At 46.4% G+C, this 24,249-nt stretch overlaps 1 protein-coding gene across 5 annotated transcripts in view; it reads left to right on the top strand.

Annotated features, from left to right (window-relative positions):
• Positions 1–10,024, top strand: part of PFKFB3 (6-phosphofructo-2-kinase/fructose-2,6-biphosphatase 3) — a 67,618-nt gene extending 57,594 nt beyond the window's left edge. For 2 of the 5 annotated variants that reach the window (XM_035126565.2, XM_035126562.2), the window contains exons 13-15: positions 136–317; positions 1,660–1,836; positions 7,950–10,024. In XM_035126565.2, the coding sequence (XP_034982456.1) occupies positions 136–317; positions 1,660–1,836; positions 7,950–8,000 (410 nt within the window). In that variant the 3' untranslated portion in view covers positions 8,001–10,024. Of the gene's footprint in view, positions 1–135; positions 318–1,659; positions 1,837–3,077; positions 3,101–7,949 lie in introns of all 5 variants that reach the window. The other 3 variants (XM_035126563.2, XM_035126567.2, XM_035126566.2) reach the window with 3 other exon arrangements.
• The last annotated feature ends 14,225 nt before the right edge of the window (positions 10,025–24,249 follow it).

Below are 24,249 nucleotides of genomic sequence, written 5' to 3'. Positions count from 1 at the left end.
AGGAGGTGCTCTTCGTTGATTTCGATCGAATCATATATTTGCTAAATAATTGCATCCCCCCGTAACTGACCGTGTCCTGTATATCTTGTCTCTCTGCCCCCCCCCAAACCTTTTCTCTCCCTTCGCTTCTACAAGGCTGCAGAGTTGAATCCATCTGCTTGAACATTGAGGCTGTGAACACCCACCGGGACAGAACAGAGGTGAGGGGCTTCTGGCCTCCCGTTGGGGCCCCCTCTTCCTCCCCCTGTGTAGTTGGAAAGGAGTTGGGTAGACACCTGTGTTGTAGGAAACCGCTCAAAGATGGACCCCCTCTTTTTGTAAGCAGTATTTATTCCTGACCCGTTTTTAGTGGATTGGTGGTGGGAATAATTTGTAGCACCATTTAGACAGCTCCTTCTGTGTGTTCAAACTGGACTTGGTGACCCTTTTCTCTACGATTCTACAATTATATATATACCTATGATGGCTCCTTACTTGACTACATCTTTCCCCCCAAACTTTCAAATGCTAGCTAAGGCCTCTTTATATTCTGCTAAGTGTTTAAGGAGGTTTGAAGGAAATGTCTGGTCCATTGCTGCTGATGTATGTTTGAAGATTTTTGCCCCCGTTGTTTGGGTTTTTTCTTTATAAAGTTGCGAAACTAGCCACAGATACTCAGGCTGCAAATGAGGTGGAATCGAATGTGTAAATGCCAGGTTGCAGGAAGACCCGGTTAGGATCACAAGCGCTAACAAACCGTTCTTCTGTGGCTTTTTTCCAATTGTTCCTCTGGAATTTGTAGGCTGGATCAGTGGCGTTGCTGCGAATTCTCCCAAGCGGCAGATTCTCCCAAGGCACCTAGCTGCTCTTTTCGTTGCACAAAGCCCTCGTCTCTTACTTTCTTCGAAAGACCTAGTGCAGGGAGAGAGAGACTTCTCAAACCCGATTCTGGAAATTTTGAATATTTCATTCTTGGGCCCAACATTACTTCTTTAGAACAGATGTGGGGAACCTAAGGTTCAGGGGGCCAAATATGGCCATTGAACAACCCCCCCTGCACCTGGCCCCCAGATTCCCAGGACACGGCCCCTCTTCCAAGGATACGCCCCTCTGCAGTGCTGCTTCGCACCCTATGGAGCAGGGTTGACCATGAGTCCTAAATGCAGCCTTTCGAGCCTTGGGGGCTTTCTCCATCTTCAACCCCTCTTTGAGCCTTTTTGCAATGCTCAAAGGTTTTTCTTGAACTCTGATTCAATGGGTGTGTGTGTAGAGCTTAGTCTACCATATAGAGGCCAAATCAACAGTTTTGTCTCTGACTCAGATCATCACTAATACATACGACTTGTAAAACAAGACCTTAGAGCACAGTCCTCACCATGCAAACATTTTTCCATCCCTGCTTTAGAAGTACATTGGGTCTAGATTAGCGTGTCTGAGCGCCAAGGGACCTCGAAGGAACCCCAGCAGCAATAGTAACTGCTTCTTCAATGAGATTTCCTGGCCTTCGCATTTTTCTTTCCTTTTTTGGTGCGTTTCGTCAGACCCAATTAACCCATCGTGTGTGTTTGGTTGTTTATATTTATTTTCCCCCCGCTGCTTTTCTCCCCGCCCCCCCCGTAACTTCCACCTCCTTCCTCACTTTATTTTCTCATTTTTATCTTTGTCTCGCTCTTAATTTAGGATGCAAAGAAGGGATCTAACACCCTCATGAGACGCAATAGCGTCACCCCTCTAGCGAGCCCAGAGCCCACCAAAAAGCCTCGCATCAACAGCTTTGAGGAGCATGTGGCTGACTCTGCTTCCGCTGCCCTGCCCATCTGTATGCCCCAGGAGGTGCCCGCCCAGATGCCCGGACAAGTTGGTCACATTCTTTTGTTGGTGTTTTCTCGTGTGCGTGCCTGCCTGCTTGTGGGTGGCGGCTGTGTGTTGTGGTCATTGCATTTCCATGCTTAAATATCTCCCCGCTGCTTTAAGCCACGGGAGGTCGTCCTGTCGGATCCTTGCCCTTGCTTTTTCCTCCTACGAAAGCACCTTTCAAAACTATTTATAATGTTTTGGGGGGTTGGTGTAGTTTGGTTTTTTTTTGAGAACCTGCATATAAGCCAAGCTTGGCCATCCCTTGCCTTATGAACTTGCTTATGTAGAAGTATTTGGCTGGTGTTTGGTGTGGATTATAGAAACTGCTTCAACCTGGCCTTCAAACCTTTGCAGCAACACACTGTGTTAAGCTTGTCTTTCCTCTCCGAGGCTTCCTTGGTTCCTGTCATTCCATATTTTTTAACTTGACTATGATGTCGTTTGTCCTGCTGCCTTGCAGGAAATCTTTGGGGAGAAGAAATTTTTTTAAGGTGCAAACCCTGCATACGGTAGTTCTGAAGCAGAGTCCCTAAGATGGCACCTTGTTTGCCTCCTTCCAGCAACTCCTGCAGCCAAGCTTGTGCCAAATGTCTTGCTCTCTGGCCCAGGACCTCCAGACACACTGCCCAGGCTTGCACCCCAGGGAGGTCACTTAGTTGCTGCCAACAAGCCAGTTTGACTTGCCTGCATTGCCTCAATGTCTCTTCCGCATTTGCTGGTGTTGCTCAGCTGGAGGTTGTTTCCAAAGGTTGCAGCAAATTTTCATAGATTAGTCTTGCTCAACACCTTTTTGAAAAGGATGAATGGATGGAGTGTCTCCTATCAGGGGCCACTTCCCATTGCTGCTAAATGTCTGCCTAATTTGAAAGCCAAAAAACCCGCCAGCTCCTAGTTAGCAGGAATTGTGACTCCTTGAAAAATGCCTGGAGGCAGCTTCTGTATGTTAGCAGACAAAAGGGGGTTTCCTGCTAAATTGCTGCCCTACTCCTCCTTTCCCTTGTGTGACCCAAATATTGAAATTGTGGAGGCTCTTTGCTGAAATGTGTTTCTTGCATGAATGGAAGCGGCTTGTTTGTTGACATGCTTGTGTTGTTGACATGCGTGGCTTTATGTCTCTTTGTCTGCTATCTTGTAGTAATCTAATCCTTTATCTTGAATTTCCTGTTGTTACTCTGCTTTCCACACCAAGATTGATTTCTCTTCCATCTCTCTCTCCTTCCCCCTTTTCTTTCTCTTTACAGCCTTTACTGGGGAAGGCCTGCCTGTAAGTATCTTGCAGGTTAACCTTTTACCACTAGGCTGGCTTTATTTTCCCTTTGTTACCACTAATCTGTGTGCTTAGCTTTCCAAACTCAATTTGCACCCCCCCCCTAGAATCCTTGAGGGACCAAAGGAAGCTGCCTTTATACAAAGTCAGACCATTGATCTATTTAGACCTGTACTGTCAGTGCCCACAGATCACCAGTGTGGTGCCCCTTGGAGTCTTCCCCAATTGCCCACAAAACCTCTGAATCCCTGCCCACTAGCTTTACCAGTGTTTTGACCTTTTAGTCCATGTGGTTTTTTATTTTCTCCGGGCCCACACTTTCAGAATAAAAATCGGCTCATGCCACACCCAATTTTTCATTGGTAAGAAATCCATTGGAAAACAGAAAGAACCAACTCCTAGCAGTGCTTGATTTATAACACAGGACACAACTGCTTTATAATATGATCACGAGACATCCAGAAAGTATAAAAACAAATGTTCTTAAAATAAGAACATGTATCACCCTAGAAATATAATTATAAGTGAGCCTCTTGCATATGTACTTGTGTAAGGATGTATGCACACTCAATGACAGGTGGTATGAGCTTGTTTTTGCACTGTTGCTGATAAGGTGGGCGGTTTGAATCCCGTTGCTCGGTCCCAGCTCCTGCCAACCTAGCAGTTGAAAGCACGTCAAAGTGCAAGTAGATAAATACTGTATATTCTGGCGTATAAGACGACTGGGCGTATAAGACGACCCCCAACTTTTCCAGTTAAAATATAGAGCTTGGGATATACTCGCCATATAAGAAATACGACCCGGCGTATAAGACAACCCCCGACTTTTGAGAAGATTTTCCTGGGTTAAAAAGTAGTCTTATACGCAGGAATATACAGTAGGAACTGCTCCAAGCAGGAAGGTAAACGGCGTTTCCGTGTGCCGCTCTGGTTCGCCATACTGGCCACATGACCTGGAAGCTGTACGCCGGCTCCCTTGGCCAATAACGCGAGATGAGCGCCGCAACCCCAGAGTCTGTCACGACTGGACCTAATGGTCAGGGGTCTCTTTACCTTTACCTAACTCATTTATATCAGGTCTAATTTGAGAAGCTCGCACTTCCTCATCAAAACAAAGAAGTCTTTTTTCTCTTTGATACCTTTTATGTTTGTCAGCGTTGAAAATCCCTGTTCACAACAATACGTTGTGGAGAACTGTAGAAGAATAGCTAATGATCTTGCTCTCATTTTGAAAATATATCTATCCATAATCTGCAAAATATTTTCTTATATACTATATACTACACTGCACTGAAATGTTGTAAGTTTCTTTGCCCTTTAATCTTCTTGTCACACCAATATGGCATGCCACATGAGAGAGCCACTATTTTAATCCCTTGAAAAGTCCCAATTGCTGAAGGAGGAAGTTGGGATACTTTTCCCCATTTCCTCTTCCAGCTCTATGTGTTTTTCCAGGCTCTGGTTGATTTCACTGAAGTGACCCACAAGGACAGTGCGAATGGTGCTTGCTAAGAAACACAAACTGGGTCCATGGGCTGAAAAATAGTTTTGCAATCTCTAGTCTACAGTGACTGGCAGTGGCTATCAGGATTTCAGAGCCTTTTCTGCCCCCCTACCTGGAGTTACCTGGGCCCTTCTGCATGCAAAGCAGATTCTCTAGTTACCCTTCCAGTTTGTGGGAGCTTAACGCTTAATTTATCAGAGCATCTTTTCAGTCGCTACAAAAACCCCTTTCTTGCACTTGGGAGAGAAGCTGGGGCGCTAGATGTCTTGTTCCCCTTACTAGTGGACTAGTTTTCTGGGTAAAGGGCTAGCAGTGTTTCTCAAAATCGCATCCCCTGGCTGCTGTTGGACTACAACTCCCACCATCCCTAGCTAGCAGGGCCAGTAGTCAGGCATGATGGGAGTTGTAGTCCCAACAGTCAGTTTTATTGTATCTGACATGGGGATTTAAGTGCCCCACTTTATATATATATGTATATATATATATATATATATATAATTACAGATCAAACTTGGTTCTAATCCAGCAGCACTTGAAGGGAGTAGGCAGTTGGTGGGAGAGCAATACTTTTGCAGTTGGTGGGGCCGATAATGCAGAGTTGGGGCATGTGCTCGTCTTGGTGAGAGCTCTGGTCTCGGTGCGCACCTCCCCATCTGCTCTGACCATTGACCATGCTGGCTGGGAGTTGTAGAATTAAAGAAGGACCTCTGCCAAAGGCTCCCGGGCAGCTGCTGCCAACCAGAGCAGTCAGCATGAAGCCAGATAGACCATTGCAAAGGGCAGCTTTTGCGGGTGGAGATTTCAGCTTGTTACGGGAAAAATCTAGGTGTGAGGCTACTCAGCCACCTAGCTCGTCAGGCAAGGGCCAGCGGTTCACTGCGGACGTAAAGGAAGGAGTCCAGCCACCATCCGGAGCAAAACAGCAAAGTTCCCTTGAATCCCATAATGCATTTCAAAAGCGTCATTCCTACATCACTGTTACATAGCTAAACCTCAGAAAAGGGGCGGTACAAACAATATTAACATACTGGTAAACAAGATTAACTTAAGGGTAATGGTTCAGGGCAAAAGTAAATGTGTGATAAGTACTGGGAGGAACTTATTGAGTATTCACAGGAAAAGAACAATAAGGTCCTGGCTTTGCATCCGTCTGTCACCTGGGTGGGTCTGATTATGGGATTACCTAAGGCCAAAAATCAGCTCAGCAAAGTGTCTCTGGGCACTTCCTGGAGTCCCCTTTCAAGGGCAAAATAGTGTTGGAATGGGGAAAACGAGTTGATTTTATATGGTTTTTAGAACTAGGTAACTTCCCTGAGCTGTCAAGTCGAAAGGATACATTTATGCATAATATTTATAATAAAGATGTGCCCCCCCCCGGTGATTTCCATAACAAGCTGCATAAGTTTTCTTGCCCTCTCCCTGCTGCAAGTTTTTAGAACTGCTAGAAGATCACATCCACACATCATGTTTGAAGCACGTGGCTTTCCCTCCTCCCAGGTCCTGGAAACTAGTTGGTTAAGGGTGCTGGGATTTGTAGTTCTGCAAGGGGATAAACTACAGTTCCCAATATTCTTTTTGAGGGCAGCCACGTGCTTTTAATTTATGGCGTGAATGTGAAGGGAGATACAACATCCATTGAACACATTCCTATCAGATAACAGTGGAAGCCTCTCTCCTTCACCCCCTTTCTCTGTCTCTTTTTCCCCCTTTACACGCTGAAAGATGGCCCGTTTGTCACTTATTCAAACTTTTTCGCTTTGCTAATATTTCCCAGGTAAAATGGCTTGGTGCTCTGTGCGTGTTTGTGCTTTACCCCAGCCTGACTGTACCTTGCTGGAATAACAGCTGCTCAAGGCTACCTTTGTTTGGTTTGGGGTTTTGGGGGGTGGGGTGGGCAGGCAGAGAGGGGGTACATCTTTGACCCGTGCTTGCTCAGTTTCTTTGAAACTGGTTCTGCTTTGGTGTGTGTGTGTGTGTGTTTCAGCAATGAATGGGCTTGTTGACATAAGTGGGTAGTGGTTGAGGTCCCTTTTAAACTTATGCCTGCTTCCTCTTTCCCGTAATGTTTCCATTTTTAGAATGCCCTGAGATCCTTTTGCACTGTTTGCTTAATAATAGTTGTAGTAATAGTAGTAGTAATAATAATAATATTTGTACCCCACCCATCTGATTGGGTTGCCCCAGCCCCTCTGCAACTCTGTCCCAGCAAAATATAAAAACCTAGTAAAAAAAAGAGTCATGAAGAGTCGGACACGACTAAACAAAGTAAAAAAATTAAATTAAATTAAAAACTTCCCTATACTACAGAGATGGAAAGAAGAAATACAGCCTTCCAGAGAGGAATGGCAAACTAAGCTGTCAGATTATGCCGAAATGGCAAAACTGACCAGAAACCTCAGGAACCGAGAAGACAAAAACTTCAAGGAAGAATGGGGGAAATTTATCATTTATTTAAGAGACCACTGTAAGCCGATGAAAACATTAGCAGGATTTTAATCTCACCTGTAATGTAACAAACTCTATGGATAATATAGAGATAGATATAAAATATAGATTTAATATAATATGCAGTTGAAAGTGTTGACATAAGGATCCACGGAGGGGGTGGGGGGAGGTCTCGAGATTCAGAGAAATCTCTGTATATAGAAGTGTATTTGGTTTTGTTGTAAATCTATATTTCAAAAATCAAATAAAAATGATTTAAAAAACCCAAAGCACTTCCCCTATACGGGTCTGCCTGCCTTCAGATGAGCCAAATGTGCAGTGTCTGCTTGCCCCCCCCCCAAAAAGCTTGTCTTTGCAACTCGAGGGGGCCCAAGCAATGCAAAATTAAATGATGATGATGATAATAATCCTTGAGCATTTGCTTTGCATTCAGAAAGCCCCAAGACCAACTTCCGGCATACGCTGGCTGGGAGAGATTCCTGGTTCCGAAACCCTGGAGAGCCACTGGCTGTCAGTGTGACAGTGCAGAGCTAGATAGACCCAAAGGTGTTATAGGCAGCTTCCTCTGCTCCTTTGGCCCACAGCAACACAGCTGGAAGTGTGCATGAGATGACTTTAAAGTCTCTTTCAGAATTCAGGCCGAGGGGCTCTGTAGGAGACTCAGGGAGCCTGATGAGCGAGAAGCTCCTTTTACGCCTTGCGGCTTGGCCTGCTTCCTTCAGGACGGCCTGTGTGCCTAGTGGCTACTGCCTCTGCTAGATACTCTCGTCGTCCTCCCTGCCACCTGCATGCAAAGGGTGCCTTGCTTCTCTCTTGTCCCCCTCCGAATGCTCAGCCACCGGCTCAAAGTTTGCTCTCTCTCTCTCTCCCTCTCCCTCTTCTCCATTCCGCTTGCAGAACATGAGCACGACCCGCACACAGTCTTTGATTTCTCCAGGCGATGTTTAGGAAGGCGGAAGAGCGCAGACGGAAGGGAAACTCAGCCCGCTTGCGTCGCCCCACTCCGAAGCTTGCGTCTGCCGTGTGTCTCTCCATTCAATGCGAGGCTGTCCCTTCTCGATCTCCATAAGCTGATCATCTGCCTGTTGTGTATCGGACTCTGTTGCGTATCGGACTCGACACGATGGTGTTTCTTGGGGTGGGGTGGGGAATAGGGATACACAAGAGGAGAAGGGGAGGAGAAGGAACAATGCAATACAGAGGAGGATCATGAAGTTGGTTGCTTTCCCCCACCACTTTCTGAGATTTTGGTAGACTAAAGAGTCGTCCTCTGCAGCATCCTGGCGTCCCAGAGTCGTTTTATTATTATTATTTCTAAAGTGACACAGTTGCCTTGCAGAGAAGAAGAAGAAAAAAACCTGGACACTGTGCTGCTTTCTCAGCCTTTGTAAATAAATGGATGTTGGTTCTTGGGGGTCTGTGTGGAGTGGGGTGGGGGCATGGGAAGCATAAAAGCACCTTCCTTTTGTGACACCTGCATGTATGCTTTTAATTTTGCCACTTTGCACGTCTCTCCCTCTCCTTTTTTTTTTTTTACAGCTACGAAAAAACAAAGCACCCAGCCACCCACACCCCTGATATCAAAGAGGGATGTAAGGATAGTTCTGTTGTCCTTTTGCAGCTGGTTCTGAAGCCACTTGCTGGCACCATAGCCCCATGTCTTTGTTAGGGTGGCCGAGTGTGATTTTAACAGAGTGGGAAAGTGTTAGGAGTGTGGGGCTTTACAAGCCACGCTTAGGATTAGCGGCACAGGGGTAAGTATCCTGCTGCCGGACTACAACTCCCATCACCCCTTCCCTTTGCCTTTGTTTGCCTGGGCTGGTGGGAGTTGTAGTCTGACAATATCCTGACGGTTGCCCATGGAGTGGAAGAGCGAGCAATGACCCCGTAGGGATAAAGGGGGCAGGTCAATTTCAGAAAGGAGGGTCAGCAATGGCTGCAGTGCCTACTTTTGGCCCATGACAAAATCCATGTGTTTTAAAAAATTAGGAGCTGCTCTTGACTGTGTCTGACCACTGAGAAGTTTTACTGGGGGCGTCCGTAGCATGCAAGGTGGGTTCTCTGTGTGTGCAAGCAGTTGAAAAGACGCTTCTGCTCTTTGTATTTTGGAAAAGCATTGGGTGGTTTTGAGCGTTGTCATGCACCTGTTGGAACGAACGGACATGACTTAACTTCTCCTCATTTCAGTGTGGCTAACCTGGAATCAAACCCCATTTTCTCCTTTTGAGTGTGTGGGTTCTCCTATCCCCCCCAGCCCCTTCTGCTAGGATTTTTTATCAGGGGAAGAGTGGCTTTATTTTGCACATAGCAAGTGGTATGTTTTCTCCTCTCCCTTCCTGCCCCAACTTAAGTGTGGTTTGCATTTACCTTCCGTACTGAAAAAAAACACTTTTACGCAAACTCATCTTTTGCTTGGTTTTATATAGCAGGAATTCGGGGGGGAAATATAACAGGATTCCTTTGCTTACGAGAAGGAAATCCTGGAACAAACTTAAATTATTCCTGCTTCAGGAATTTTGAATGAAAGAGGGAAAATGTGGACCTTGCCTGTGTGTGTCCTTGTTGTGTGTGTGTTGATCTGCCCTGGAGTGGGGAGGCACGAGAAGCGGGGGGGGGGGGGGTGTCACACTTGCGATAGTTACAGGTTGATTGGGGAAGGTGATTGAAAACCACACCAACATCTCATTCTCTTGGTTGTGTTTTTCCTTTGATACTTGAATTTATATTATCATTTTTTTAATAGCAAAGTGCTATTTATTTATTTAAGGGAAGTTGCAGAGCTGAGAGGAGGTCCCCCCCCCCACCTTGACTTGTGTGATGTTAATTCTGTATATATGTATGTAACTGGGTTTTTGAGGGTTTTTTTTTTTTTTGCCTGAGATGAAACAGTTTCAGCTTATAAAACGAGGTCTGCCTTTTGGAAATTTGTATATTTTGCAGCTGCTGGACCAATTAAAAATCTTGAAATAGAAGCCTGTTGGTGTGTGGTCGTTTGTGTTGTCTTTTGTGGTAGCTGTGGATTTGTTGTGACATCTCAGGGTAACACCTGGAAGCTTGCACCCAATCTCTTTAAATCCCTTTTCCTGCCCCTCTCTAATTTTATATTCATTGAAAGAGCTCAGTTATCTTTTTCTAATCCTCACAACACCCCTGTGAGGTAGACTGGACAGAGAGGGAGGCCTAGGATCACCTGGTGAGGTCCATGGCTCAGTGAGGATTTGAATTTGGGTCTCCTCGGCCCACGTCCAACACTGATCATTATGCCACACTGGTTTTCAGTGTATCCTGTTTGGGGTTGGACTAGATGTCCTTTGGAGTTCTCCAGTTCTGTGAGCGCCCTCAGCCTTTGCAGCTCTTGCTCAGGTGCACCTCCCTTTCCCCATCCTTTTTAGTGGTCCATTCCCTCTCCAAACCCTCCTTTCTTTCTCCTATCCTCTCTTTCCCTGCCCTTCAGCTTGCTGGCAGGGCAAATATGAATAGCAAGAGCTGTCAAATGCGAAGAAAGATCAGGCTTCACCGGATTAGGCAACCGAAGGAATGGACTGAACGTCCAAAACCTGATCAGATACAGGGCGCGGAGAGATTTGGCCGAGGTGCAATGGCTCAAATGAGCGTTCCAATTTTATTTCAGCTGCTTGGGGGGGGGGGGGAAACCAGGTATTCTTTCTATGCCACTGCTTAGAACATACAAAGAAGGCAATGCTAAGAGTCTCTCTGGCCCATTTTGAAAGGGAAGGTAACGAGATAAGAGCTGTTCGTCTGCAGCTCGGTTACTAAATTCTTCCACTGCACAAAAGGTTATTCAAGGATATTTTAATCCTCAAATAGGCCCATCTTTGTTATCAATTGGGCGTTCTGTCTGGCTTACAACAGCATTTCAATATTTTGCTTTATTCCTGCTGAGACTCCTTCTGCAATAGAGAATATTGACTTTGGGTGCTTCTTGAAGCGTGTTCTCTGTGTGGGGTGAGGATCGTGCCTATTGATCACAGATGTTGTCCCACACAGCCTCAAAATGCACCCATAAAAACATGAGAAGAGCCTGCAGGATCAGGCCCATGTTCCCTCTAGTCCAGCATCCTGTTCTCACAGGGGCCAGCCAGATGCCTGTGGAAAACAACCAAGCAGGATTTGAACACAAGATTAACAGTTTGGAGAGCTGGGTCCAAGCTAACAGTGAATTTCAGTAGGGACAAATGTCAGGTTCTGCACTTAGGCAGGAATAACCAGATGCACAAATATAAGATGGGGGACACCTGGCTTACTAGTACATGTGAAAAGGATCTAGGGGTCTTGGTGGACCACAAGCTTTGTTGTTGTTTAGCTGTTTAGTCATGTCCGACTCTTCATGACCCCATGGACCAGAGCACGCCAGGCACTCCCGTCTTGCACTGCCTCCCACAGTTTGGTCAAACTCATGTTGGTAGCTTCGAGAACACTGTCCAACCATCTCGTCCTCTGTAGTCCCCTTCTCCTTGTGCCCTCCATCTTTCCCAACATCAGGGTCTTTTCCAAGGATTCTTCTCTTCTCATGAGGTTGCCAAAGTATTGGAGCCTCACCTCGGTTTAAGTACACAATTGGTTCCAGAAGTCTGTACTTAACCTGAAGTGTACTTAACCTGAAGTGAACTTTCCCATTGAAAGTAATGGAAAGTGGATTACAGTAATCCGTTCCAAACTGCTCCGCGGAGTACTCAACCTGAAGCGTACTTACGGTAACCTGAAGCGAACTTTCCCATTGAAAGTAATGGAAAGTGGATTGCTCCGTTCCAGACAGGTCCGTGGAGTACCTAAACTGAAAGTACTCAAACCGAAGCGTACTTAAACTGCAGTATGACTGTAACTCATTCAGTCAGTGCAAGCGCTTGCACAACAAGCCTGATCTGCTTAGGAGACCAGAAGAGATTTAGGGAGTGCGAGGAGAGGAGAGGAGCGGAGCAGGGGGATGTTGCCTTGCACAAGTTTAAATCTTTGCACAGATGGCCTTACTTTGAATGTAAACCAGTGCCTCTGAAATCTAGTGAGGAGAAAAGTTCTGTGCTGGCAGGCTTCCCAATGCCATCTGGTTGGTCACTGTGAGACCAGAGGGTGGCATGCTCATTGAAATTTTACTCATTGAAATTAATGAACACAACTAAGTGGTGCCCATTGATTTCCATGGGTCCACCTCTGCCGAAAAATCTAGTCGAATAGCACCCAGATTGGTGGGCTAGATGAGCTGGGGGTCTGATCCAGCAGGCTCTGTGCAGGGGAGCCTTTCAAACAGAGGGCCCTGCCCTCTGTGAAATAGGGCACATGACCCAGCTCCATCCCTGCCGTTATCTTTTAACCCAATGGTCTGAATTTATCCTCTGCCGTTGACGCCAGACTAGGGTTACCAAATGTCATCCTCTGATCCTCCCTCTGTACCCGAAAAGCAGCTGATCTTCATGTTACATAAATCCATGGCTCAACAGCGCCCAAGAGAAAGCAGGGTGTGTGTGTGTGTGTTTGTGTGTGTGTGTGTGTGTGTATGAGCAGATTTTCCCTCTTTTGTTCTGGAGGTCAGGTTTGGGGAAGAGGGCTATCGAAAGGATGATGGAAACAAAACACATTCCAGGCCACAGGCAATGCAAATGTAGCCATCTGCATGAACCCTGTACATATTAGGATGCCTGAATTACATAGCTCATCACAGAGGGTCTTCAGCAAGATTATCATTCATACTGGACCACTTCCTCTAGCTTGCTGACCCTTGTGCTCTATACAGAATCACAGAAACCCCAACCTGATGCCATCCAGATGTTGGGGACCACAACTCCCAAAAGCTCCAGCCAGCATAGACAATGGTCATGGATGGTGGGAATGGGAGTCGTAGTCCCAAACATCTGGAAGGAACCAGTTTGGGGGAAATTGCTATCGGGTGTGCAATTTAAGAATGAGTAAGTTTGTAATGAGTAAGTTTGTAATGAGTAAGTTTGTAATGAGTAAGTTTGTAATGAGTAAGGGACCCAGGTGGCGCTGTGGTTAAACCACTGAGCCTAGGGCTTGCTGATCAGAAGGTCGGCGGTTCGAATCCCTGTGACGGGGTGAGCTCCCGTTGCTTGGTCCCAGCTCCTGCCAACCTAGCAGTTCGAAAGCACGTCAAAATGCAAGTAGATAAATAGGAACCGCTACTGCGGGAAGGTAAACGGCGTTTCCATGTGCTGCTCTGGTTTGCCAGAAGCGGCTTTGCCATGCTGGCCACATGACCTGGAAGCTATACGCCGGCTCCCTCGGCCAATAATGCGAGATGAGCGCGCAACCCCAGAGTCGGTCACGACTGGACCTAATGGTCAGGGGTCCCTTTACCTTTACCTTTTAAAGTTTGTAATATAGTTACTGACTCACACCTGCATGTATGAAAGAGATAACCGGAGCTCAGGTTGCCAGTGGGTGTGTCTTAGCAGGCTCTCAGTGGCCTCGCTCTCCCCCACTCCCCCCTTTCCTGATTCCTGGAAAGAGCAAAACTTTGGTTTCCAACTCAACAGGTGCTGCACGTGAATGAATTACTCTCTAAAATGAGATTTTATAGCCTGCAAACTGAAAAGAAACAAAAGTTCTTTTCTTTTGGGAGTTGACTCATGTTAAGCTTGCGGTATGTATGGAAGTGAGAGCTGGACCATAAAGAAGGCTGATCGCCGAAGAATTGATGCTTTTGAATAATGGTGCTGGAGGAGACTCTTGAGAGTCCCATGGACTGCAAGAAGATCAAACCTATCCATTCTTATGGAAACCAGCCCTGAGTGCTCACTGGAAGGACAGATCCTGAAGCTGAGGCTCCAGTACTTTGGCCACCTCATGAGAAGACTCCTTTGTCCAGGGGTCCTCCTCCTCTCTCCTGCATGTGGGGGGAGCACCCTGTTGCAACAGCTTTAATAAAGATCAGGTTTATAGCCGCTTTGCTTCGTATATCCTGGTCTGGTCTCTGTTCATTTCCTGACCGGTTTGAGCCTTGAAAGGTACGCTCTCTCCAAAGGTCCAGTCTTCCTTAAGAAGCTGAACCCCTCGAAGGGACCCCTCAGTATTCTTATTTCACAACTTAAACCACTCGAGAGTTTTCCAACAGGAAAGTCAATGTCAGAGAGAGATAAGAAATGATAAAGCAGAATTAATATGAGACACATAGGAGGCACGGGAATTATAATTCTCTCCCCCCCCAAATTAGGAAAGATTTGTTGCACCTGCAGTTAGAGAAAGGGAGTACTGTATATATAGGAAACAAACAAAATAACCAAACAGATAAATAAATTCCATCCAGGTTTATTCGAAAATGAGATATATTTCTGAATGATTATTCATGGAGGTAAAGAATTATATCTCAATAACATAAAAAGTAGCAGAATTCTATGGTTGAATTAACAAATTTGCCAATAGTTTTGTATTGCGCCATCTGGATGAATTTTGTGTGAATGTTAAAAAGTTTTCATTATAATGGATAAAATGTATTTTTAAAAGCAGTTATTGCTTAGGTGTAGCTACCCCTATTGCTTTGCTTTGTTCCTGTGCCTTTACCAACAATTTGATCCGCAGGCATGAATAAATGATAACATCCCCTCCATGCTTGGAGAGTGTGGTGTAGTGGTTAGAGCATTGGAACAAGGTCCGGGAGAGCGGGATTCAAATCCCCACTTGGCCATGAAGCTCACAGGGTGACCTTGGGCCAGTCACTGCCTCTCAGCCTACCTCGCCAGGTTGTTGGGTGGATTCAATGAGGAGGTGGGGGGGGCAACCCTATATCCCGCTTTGAGCTTGAAGCAAAAAAGTAGGAGACCAACATAAAAAATAATAAAAATAAGTAAATAAAAGGCACCTTCCAACTTCGTCCTAGTGGGAAGTTAAGAATATGGATTGCTTGTTTGAGTACACTGTTTTGAAAGAGAGTTAAAAGCCCCTTCAAACCATTGGGCAATTGGGGGGGGGCGTTTTTAGGTGTGTGTTTTCAGCTATGCTCCCTCGGTCATTTTTAAAGCTTTTGGGCCATCTGTAAACTTAAAGGTAAAGGGACCCCTGACCATTAGGTCCAGTCGTGCCCGACTCTGGGGTTGCGGCGCTCATCTCGCTCTATTGGCTGAGGGAGCTGGCGTTCAGCTTCCGGGTCATGTGGCCAGCATGACCAAGCCGCTTCTTGCGAACCAGAGCAGCGCACGGAAACGCCGTTTACCTTCCCGCCGGAGCGGTACCTATTTATCTACTTGCACTTTGACGTGCTTTCGAACTGCTAGGTTGGCAGGAGCAGGGACCAAGCAACAAGAGCTCACCCCGTTGTGTGGATTCGAACCGCCGACCTTCTGATCTGCAAGCCCTAGGCTCTGTGGTTTAACCCACAGCGCCACCCGCGTCCCTTATGGGCCATCTGTATGCTGATGCAAAAGCTAGTTCCTGATTAAATCCCTCTGGTCAGGCACCTAATAGGTAAAGGTAAAGGACCCCTGGATAGTTAAGCCCAGTCAAAGGTTGCAGCGCTCATCTCGCTTTCAGGCTGAGGGAGCCGGCGTTTGTCCACAGACAGCTTTCCGGGTCATGTGGCCGTCATGACTAAACCGCTTCTGGCGCAATGGAACACCATGACGGTAGCCAGAACACATGGAAGCGCCGTTTACCTTTCCACCACTATTTATCAACTTGCACTGGCATGCTTTTGAACTGCTAGGTAGGCAGGAGCTGGGACAGAGCAATAGGAGCTCACCCCGTTGTGCGTATTTCAACCACCAACCACCGCTCAGCGGTTTAGACCACAGCGCCACCCAGGAGGGGTCTTGCAGGCATGGAAGTTAGCAATCTCTAATTCAGGGATCAGCAAACTTTTTCAGTAGGGGGCCGGTCCACTGTCCCTCAGACCTTGTGGGGGGCTGGACTATATTTCGAAAAATATATATGAATGAATTCCTATGCCCCACAAGTAACCCAGAGATGCATTTTAAATAAAAGGACACCTTCTACTCATGTAAAACATGCTGATTTCCGGATCGTCCGCGGGCCGGAAATTGGGCCGCATCCGGCCCCCGGGCCTTAGTTTGGGGACCCTGCTCTAATTGCACAGAAGTGTATTTTTTTTCACCTGGAAAATAAATTGGGCCACAAGGTGGGCTGTGGGATGGAGCGGGGTGAGAAGGCAAATGAAGTTTGCCGCTTTCCCCAGCAGGTTTGCCATGTGGGTTGAAAGGATGTGGAAAGCAATATATTGTCAGAGGGCACCTTCAAGCCATCGCTAACCTGCAGCAAGCCAGGAAGGGGTTAAGGATGCTCAGCCAACCTTACTGGACCAGAGTAGACAGATGTAGGTAGAGTCTGTGCTCTGTTGCCATGGTGACCAACTGCAGCAGAGGCCAATGAGAATGACTCTTGAGGCCTGCTTGAAGGCAGGCTGCTGGGTTTTCATTGGATCTCGGGAAAGATCAGGCGTTGAGCTGCTGATGCAAAAGGAGGAGGAGGGGGGAAGAGAGGAGCAACTTGCTCAGAGAAAGAAGAGGAGAGGATTAGATCAGAGCAGTGCAAGCCCAAGACATTTTGCTACTGGAGATTGTGTGCCCCACCCCCCTTCTATCCCATCATATGCAGAAGCCGGCTGGGCTGGTTGCTGGATCTTACCCTACTTCAGTACTGGCAATGGGAAAGGCAGTGGATGCAGGGCTGCTTGAAATCTCTCTCTCTCTCTCTCTCTCTCTCTCTCTCTCTCTCTCTCTCTCTCTCTCTCTCTCTCTCTCTGAATGCTTTATTGATTGAAAACTTTATAACAGAACTGTACAATAAATATTATAGACAAAATGAAAAATACAAAACCAACGGTTCTTCATTCTTTAACTAATGCATGCTTTGTACATCCATTTGTGATTAAATTTTTCAGGACCTCCAAACTTCCCCTTGCATTCCCGAATTAAATTCCTAAAATACATGCTTAAACTTTACTTTCTCCATATTATTTGACTTTGACAGTTATCCTATTTACACACCAAAGCTCAATCAAAGCCTGCCAACGAATTGATCTTTTGACAATGTTCTTTTACATAATCTCTGTATATACCCCACTCTCTGGAATTTTTTAAAAAATCTGTAACATCTCTTATCCTTGCTGATAATCTCACCAGTTTGGCATACTCTCTTATTTTATTTTGTCTGATTTAGATGGGGTATCCTGTCTCTTCCAACCTTTTGCGATTAGAATTCTGGCAACAACTGTAACATACATAAAGACTCTCTTGTATTTTTTTGGGATTTCATTTCCCATAATTCCTAGCAGGAAGGCTTCAGGTTTTATTAAGGGAAGGAGCATTTAAACATTTTCTTAGGCTCACTGTAAACCATTTCCTAAAATGGTCTGGTCTTTTAACAGTTTAACAGTTCCACCACATGTAGATCCACATAGGCTGCTTGAAATCTCTGTAGTCCTGCTGCCAAGGCCCATTCATACCTTGTGTGATGGATCCCCCACCTCACTGCTTTAACCTCAGAGGCTCTCCCTGTGCTTCTCCACAAACAGGAGAAAAAAAAAAAACCTCCAGAGTCCAAATTGGACTTGTCTCCAGAGTACCTCAGGCTCTGCGTTCGAAACCTATGGCCACCAGTAGGGTCTCCCTCCCTGGGATCCCTACTGCTACAGTGTGCCTCTCCCTTAGGCAACTATGTGGCTCCTTCGGCTTCGCTAACCAGCCCTTTGTATGACAGGAGAAACAGCAAACAGTTTCCTCTTCCCCAGGAAAGCTTTGTTCTCCCCTCTTTGTCACACCTCTGTAGGTACTGAGACACTGCCGAGTCAGTGAACGTTTAAGCACATTTAACTTTATTATTTAACTTATAAACATGAGTTTCTTTGGTTCTTAAAAGCACATATCTTCTTTTTATTTAACACAGTTTTCTTCATACAGCTCCTGCATCCCTCTTTAACACTCTACTCTCTACCAACTCCCTAACTCCCAACTGCCAACTGCCTATCCACCTCTCCCTCGCTCGCACACCCCTCTCCCCAAATTAACTCCCTCCCATTCCTTTTAAAACCCTGGCAGTCCCGCCCCTCAGGAATGGAATGTGTCATTTATCCAGGAGGTTGGGGTTTAACTCTCTGCACCCTGGAGTTCTTTTGCCCACTGACAGTTGATTCTGGGTTACTTTCCTGAGGTGATTTTTTTACCTCAGCTTGGGTTAGCAACTTTACTGACTTGGTAGCCGTGTTGGCATTTTGTTGTTTTGCTAATTGCGGGCATCTTGATCTTATGTGACCTTCTAATCCACAAAAATAGCAAGATATTTTTCTGACTACTGGAGTGTCTGCTTTGTCAGGAGCCCTGTCTGCTTTCTCCCCTTTTTCATAAGGCTTCATCTGCCTGTTCTTTGGCCACTGCCTTGGAATCAGCATTTCAGGACAATCTCCTTCAATCTCATCTAATATTAAAGCCATTTTGGACACATCCATCAGCCTTTTGTCTTTAATAAACCAGCGTAGATTCATAGGGACATGTTTATAAAACTGCTCCACACAAATTAGCTGTTTTAATTCTTGGAAGCTGGTCACCCCGCTCCCCTGAATCCACCTGTCCAGCAAACGATCTAGCTTGCTTGCCAGCTGAGAAAATGTCTCTTTGGGACCTCTTTTTAGTTCTCTAAAGGCTTTTCGGCTTTGATCAGCAGTTAGCCCACAGCGTACTCTCACCCGCTGCTTAAATATCTCATAACTGGATAGTTCAGTATCCCTTAAGTCTGAGTATATTTCACTCAAGATGCCACATATTTGAGGCCTCAGATACATCATCCAGTCCGCCTCAGCTATTTTTAATTCCTGACAAATGCGTTCGAAACTGAATAGAAAGCTTTCGGCATCATCCCCATTTACATATTTTGGGAATCTCTTGAGGTTTGCTGAGGTAACCTCCACATTTTCTCTATTTGGAGATACCTCTCCTCTCAATTGAATCTCTTCCAAACGCATTCTCCCCAGCTGCATCTCCTTTTCTGCTTGCAATCTCTCCTGCTCCAATTGTGTTTTTAATTTCTCAGACTGCATTCTCTCCTCAGCCGCTAACTTTTCCCTTTCAACTTCAATCCTAGCCTTCTCCTTTTCACTTTCAATTCTAGACATCTCAATTCTCAATCTCATAAGCTCTAATTCAGAATTTGGGCTCCCCTCAGCCCCTTCTGTCCTCTCATCCCCTTTAGCCTCTCTTGCTTTTCTTAAATGTGCCATTTTCCTTCTCTGGAAAATATCGTTTTAAAACTCCCACAAACTTCAACTATGGTTGTGGATTCAGATCACGACGCTGCCACCAATAATGTGATGGATCCCCCACCTCACTGCTTTAACCTCAGAGGCTCTCCCTGTGCTTCTCCACAAACAGGAGAAAAAAAAAAAACCTCCAGAGTCCAAATTGGACTTGTCTCCAGAGTACCTCAGGCTCTGCGTTCGAAACCTATGGCCACCAGTAGGGTCTCCCTCCCTGGGATCCCTACTGCTACAGTGTGCCTCTCCCTTAGGCAACTATGTGGCTCCTTCGGCTTCGCTAACCAGCCCTTTGTATGACAGGAGAAACAGCAAACAGTTTCCTCTTCCCCAGGAAAGCTTTGTTCTCCCCTCTTTGTCACACCTCTGTAGGTACTGAGACACTGCCGAGTCAGTGAACGTTTAAGCACATTTAACTTTATTATTTAACTTATAAACATGAGTTTCTTTGGTTCTTAAAAGCACATATCTTCTTTTTATTTAACACAGTTTTCTTCATACAGCTCCTGCATCCCTCTTTAACACTCTACTCTCTACCAACTCCCTAACTCCCAACTGCCAACTGCCTATCCACCTCTCCCTCGCTCGCACACCCCTCTCCCCAAATTAACTCCCTCCCATTCCTTTTAAAACCCTGGCAGTCCCGCCCCTCAGGAATGGAATGTGTCATTTATCCAGGAGGTTGGGGTTTAACTCTCTGCACCCTGGAGTTCTTTTGCCCACCAGGCCATTCCGTCACACCTTGCGTGAATGTGGATTGTGAATGCCTCCTGCCTCATTTTATTCCCCTACATCCAGGCAGAGTTCTCCTCCAACTATTGCTGTCCCACAGTCTATTCTCCCTAAATCCAGAGGTTCCCTAGGCTTTGAAAATTTCAAACAGGAGAGATGGAATCAATTGCACAGATACTCCAAGTGGATGCAAAGCCCATTGCACGTGATCTAGCTATGATCAAAAAATGTCTTGGTATCTGAAGAAGTGTGCATGCACACGAAAGCTCATACCAAAATAAAAACTTAGTTGGTCTTTAAGGTGCTACTGAAGGAATTTTTGTCTTGAACCAAACATTTAAAGAAAAGTACGAAGCCTTTCTCCATTCTTGGACCATTGTCAATTGAGCAGCAACAAACAAGTAAATTGTAAGAGATTTGTATATAAAGTTAACATTTGCAGCATCAAATTTTGGTAATAGACGCACCTGGAACCTATGTATAAAACAAGCCAAGTGAAATAAAACTCAGAAATACATTACTACAGCACCGATTAGTTTCTGGGCTTAATTCAAAGTGGTGGTTTTGACCTATAAAGTTTTAAATGGTTCAGGACCCCCAATACCGCAAGGACCACCTCTCTCCAAATGAACTTAACCGGACGCTGAGATAATCTTCTGAGACCCTTCTTTGTGTGCCTCCTCTGTGAGAGGTCTGGAGGGTGGCGACACGAGAAACGGGCCTTCTCTGCAGTGGCTCCCCAAATGCACACTGCACAGATATTATTATTATTATTATTATTATTATTATTATTATTATTATTAAGGGTTTTCTTGGTTTACACTGCACAGATGAGCTAGGAAGCTTCCTAACATGAGTGCACACAGACAACAAATACCCTATTTGTGTACATTTAAGGGAAACTCTGACATGCGGCGTGTGTGTGTGTCTTTAATTATAAATAAAATATTATGGACAAGTATGCGAGAGTAACGAGGAAGAGCCTGCTATTCTCTTGCTTGGGTTTTGCAGAATTAGGATTTTTTTTAAAAAAAAAAAGCCGAAAATGCACAGTGGATGCAAAGCCTGCTGAAATATCCTAATAAGACTAGGGTTTTATTTCCCAGAGTGTTGCAGTTGAAAGCATCAGGTGAAACTTAGGGGAGTTTCTTACCACAATGTCTCTGCTTCATCAGCCCCCTGGCTGTATCTCTGTGTTTTCTCCAAGCTCCAGGAGACATAACAATATTGTCCCAGAATGTCTTCATCAAGATATTTCCTCGATTTGGGGTGTGTCATCTGTGGGAAACATTTTATTCTTTAACGCAAAGCCAGAAGCACACTATCCTCTAGCTGGTTGGCCTTCGTGTTTCTTTGCATCGTGATTGAATCAAAGCTGAGCCAGGCCTGTAGAGACTTGGCACCTTCTCTTTGGGAAGCAACTTGCCCTAGAAATAAGCAGATATGGCACCCATGAGGTAAGGTGAGGCAATAGCTTCAGGCAGCAGGGGGCCACCAGGGCCGGCAGCAGATCCTATGTGATCTCTCTTCTCCCCTTTGTTCCTGATGTAGATCTCCCTTGATCCCCTGTTTGACAGTGAAACGGTCTTCCTCTGCAAGGTTGAGGACTCTCCTTCCTTGGAGGTTTTTAAGCAGGTGTTGGGTGGCCATCTGTCAGGGATGCTTTAGCCGAGATTCCTGCACTGCAGGGGGTTGGACTAGATGACCCCTGGGGTCCCTTCCAGCTCTACGACTCTATGATTCCCTGGTGGGGTGGGCGAGGGGCACCATTTTGGGGTCCACCTCATTTTTTTTATTAAAAAAACATTTTTATTAAATTTTCCACTTTAGCAATCCAATCCAACCACATTAAATATTCCAAATTATACATATACAATCAAATACTCCAAATATTCTGCCAAATTATAATTTTTGAGGGGACTTTCCCGTACTTCAAGCTCGGAAGGCCCTCATCATCATAATACTACTGCATTTCTTAGTCGTTTTCAATAATTATTCTATTTCTTGCTGTTGTTATCCTTCATCCTTTCACAGCCTCTGAGTTGTTCCCACAAGCGAGTTAAACCAAATAATGTTTCTGTGTGGATTTCATGTCTATGATTCCCTTCCATAAATTCGCCATATCTCCTCACACGACGCTGGTGTTTCTGCTGGTGTGTCCACCTCAGATGCCGAAAATGTATTTATTGGGCCGGCTCTGGATTCTCTGATTGGGAGGCTGGAAATCGGAGCTGGGGTACCCTTGTGCCTTTCATCCAGGCAGCTGTGAATAAAGAGAGCACAGAAAGCAGATAAGTGGGGCTGATTCGGGGAACAGATGTGCTGTTGTGGGGTTTGGGAGACGAGGGGATCCATCTCTGATTGGAAAGTCTTCAAGGGGAAGCTAAAATATGTGATGGACAGGTTCATGTGCTTCAAACCCATTCAGGGATGCCTGTGGGCAATTGAACAAGGTGGCCTTCTGGATTCTTTCCAACTCTACAATTCTATGATCCTCTGTGTGCAAAGGCATCTGATACTGGCCTCCAACCTTCATTAAAAAAAAAATCCAAGGAAGGAGAGTCCACCAGCTTCCAAAGGTGCCTGTTCCACTGTTGAACTGCTCTTACTGTCAGAAAGTTCTTCCTGATGTTTGGTTAGAATCTCCTTTCTCGTCATTTGAACCAATTGGTTCACATCCCAGCCCCTTGAGCAGCAGAAAACAAGCTTGCTCCACCTTCCAACAGCCTTTCAGATATTTGCAGATGGCTACATGCGGGTGGCGCTGTACCCTAGCCCTAGGGCTTGCCTATCAGAAGGTCGGCAGTTCGAATCCCCGCGACGGGGTGAGCTCCCGTTGCTCAGTCCCAGCTCCTGCCCACCTTAGCAGTTCTAAAGCACATCAAAGTGCAAGTAGATAAATAGGTACCGCTCCGGCGGGAAGGTAAACGGCATTTCTGTGCGCTGCTCTGGTTCGCCAGAAGTGGCTTAGTCGTGCTGGCCACATGATCTAGAACAGTGTTTCTCAACCTTTTTTGGGCCACGGCACACTTGTTCCATGAAAAAAATCACGAGGCACACCACCATTAAAAAAGTTAAAAAATTTAACTCTGTGCCTATATTGACTATATATAAAGTAATTCTCTTTATATATAGGCCATTTGTTAATGCCCTTTGTTGACTTTAAGCCTGGGTGGCTCTTTTTAATTTTTTCCCCCTTGCCACACAGTACAAACATTCTCAGGCGTTAGGGGGGAAATGGGGGGAAGGAGACTCCGGCATTAGGCCCAAAGGCCTCAGGGCCACTTACAGCGCTGCTAAAAGGCAGAATGAAAAGCCCTCGGGTCGAGGGGAGCTTCGCAGGGGCCCCAACTCCGCGACCCAAGCGGGAACGAGGGTGCCACGCGGGGCTCACAGGAGACCCTCCCCTCGAGAGGAAAGAGGCGCGTCCCGGGTGTTTCTCTCCCCCCGCCAGACCTCCCTCCCCTCAGAGGCACCACTTTTCGGGCGCAGCGAAGGCCCGTTCCTCCCTGCGCACCCCAACCGCCGCCGGAGGGCCATGGCCAACGCCGCCTCCGCTCCGCGCCCGCTCGGCCTGATCCCGGGCCACCTCTCCTGCCCGCCTCGCTTACTGCATGGTCCCTTCCAACTCTGGCGGCGGTTGGGGTGCGCAGGGAGGAACGGGCCTGCTCTCCGCCTTCTCGCGCTCTAGCCTGGCCGGCCAAGGAGCGCTGTGCTGCGCTCGCCACTCGCGGGACTAGACTGGAAGCGAGTGCGAACGTCGGAGCGCGCCCTCCTTTTCCGGCTTCCTTTCCGGTGGGTCAGTGTTTTGTAATGGCAGCCGCCAGGCACGTGACAAGGCAGCAAATCGCCCTTCTCGTCGCCGCACGCTGCGGCACACCAGCCCCCGTCTCGCGGCACACTACTGTGTCGCGGAACAGCGGTTGAGAAACGCTGACCTAGAAGCTGTACACCGGCTCCCTCGGCCAGTAAAGCGAGATGAGCACCGCAACCCCAGAGTCATCTGTGACTGGATCTAACGGTCAGGCGTCCCTTTACCTTTACCTTTACCTTATCTCCTCTCCTCTTTACCAGGCTAAACATACCCAGCTCCTTCAACTGTTCCTTAACAGGCTTGGTTTCCAGACCCTTGATCATCTGAGTCTCCCTCTTCTGCACACCTTCCAGCTTGTCGATGTCCCTCTTAAATTGCAGGGGCCCAGAAATAGACACAACATTCCAGGCAGAATAGTGACC

The sequence above is a fragment of the Zootoca vivipara genome, chromosome 10 (genome assembly GCF_963506605.1).
Source record: "Zootoca vivipara chromosome 10, rZooViv1.1, whole genome shotgun sequence".
In the NCBI taxonomy this organism is placed as follows: Eukaryota; Metazoa; Chordata; class Lepidosauria; order Squamata; family Lacertidae; genus Zootoca; species Zootoca vivipara.
Note: the sequence above shows the minus strand (reverse complement) of the source record. Positions and strands in the feature narration are given on the sequence as shown.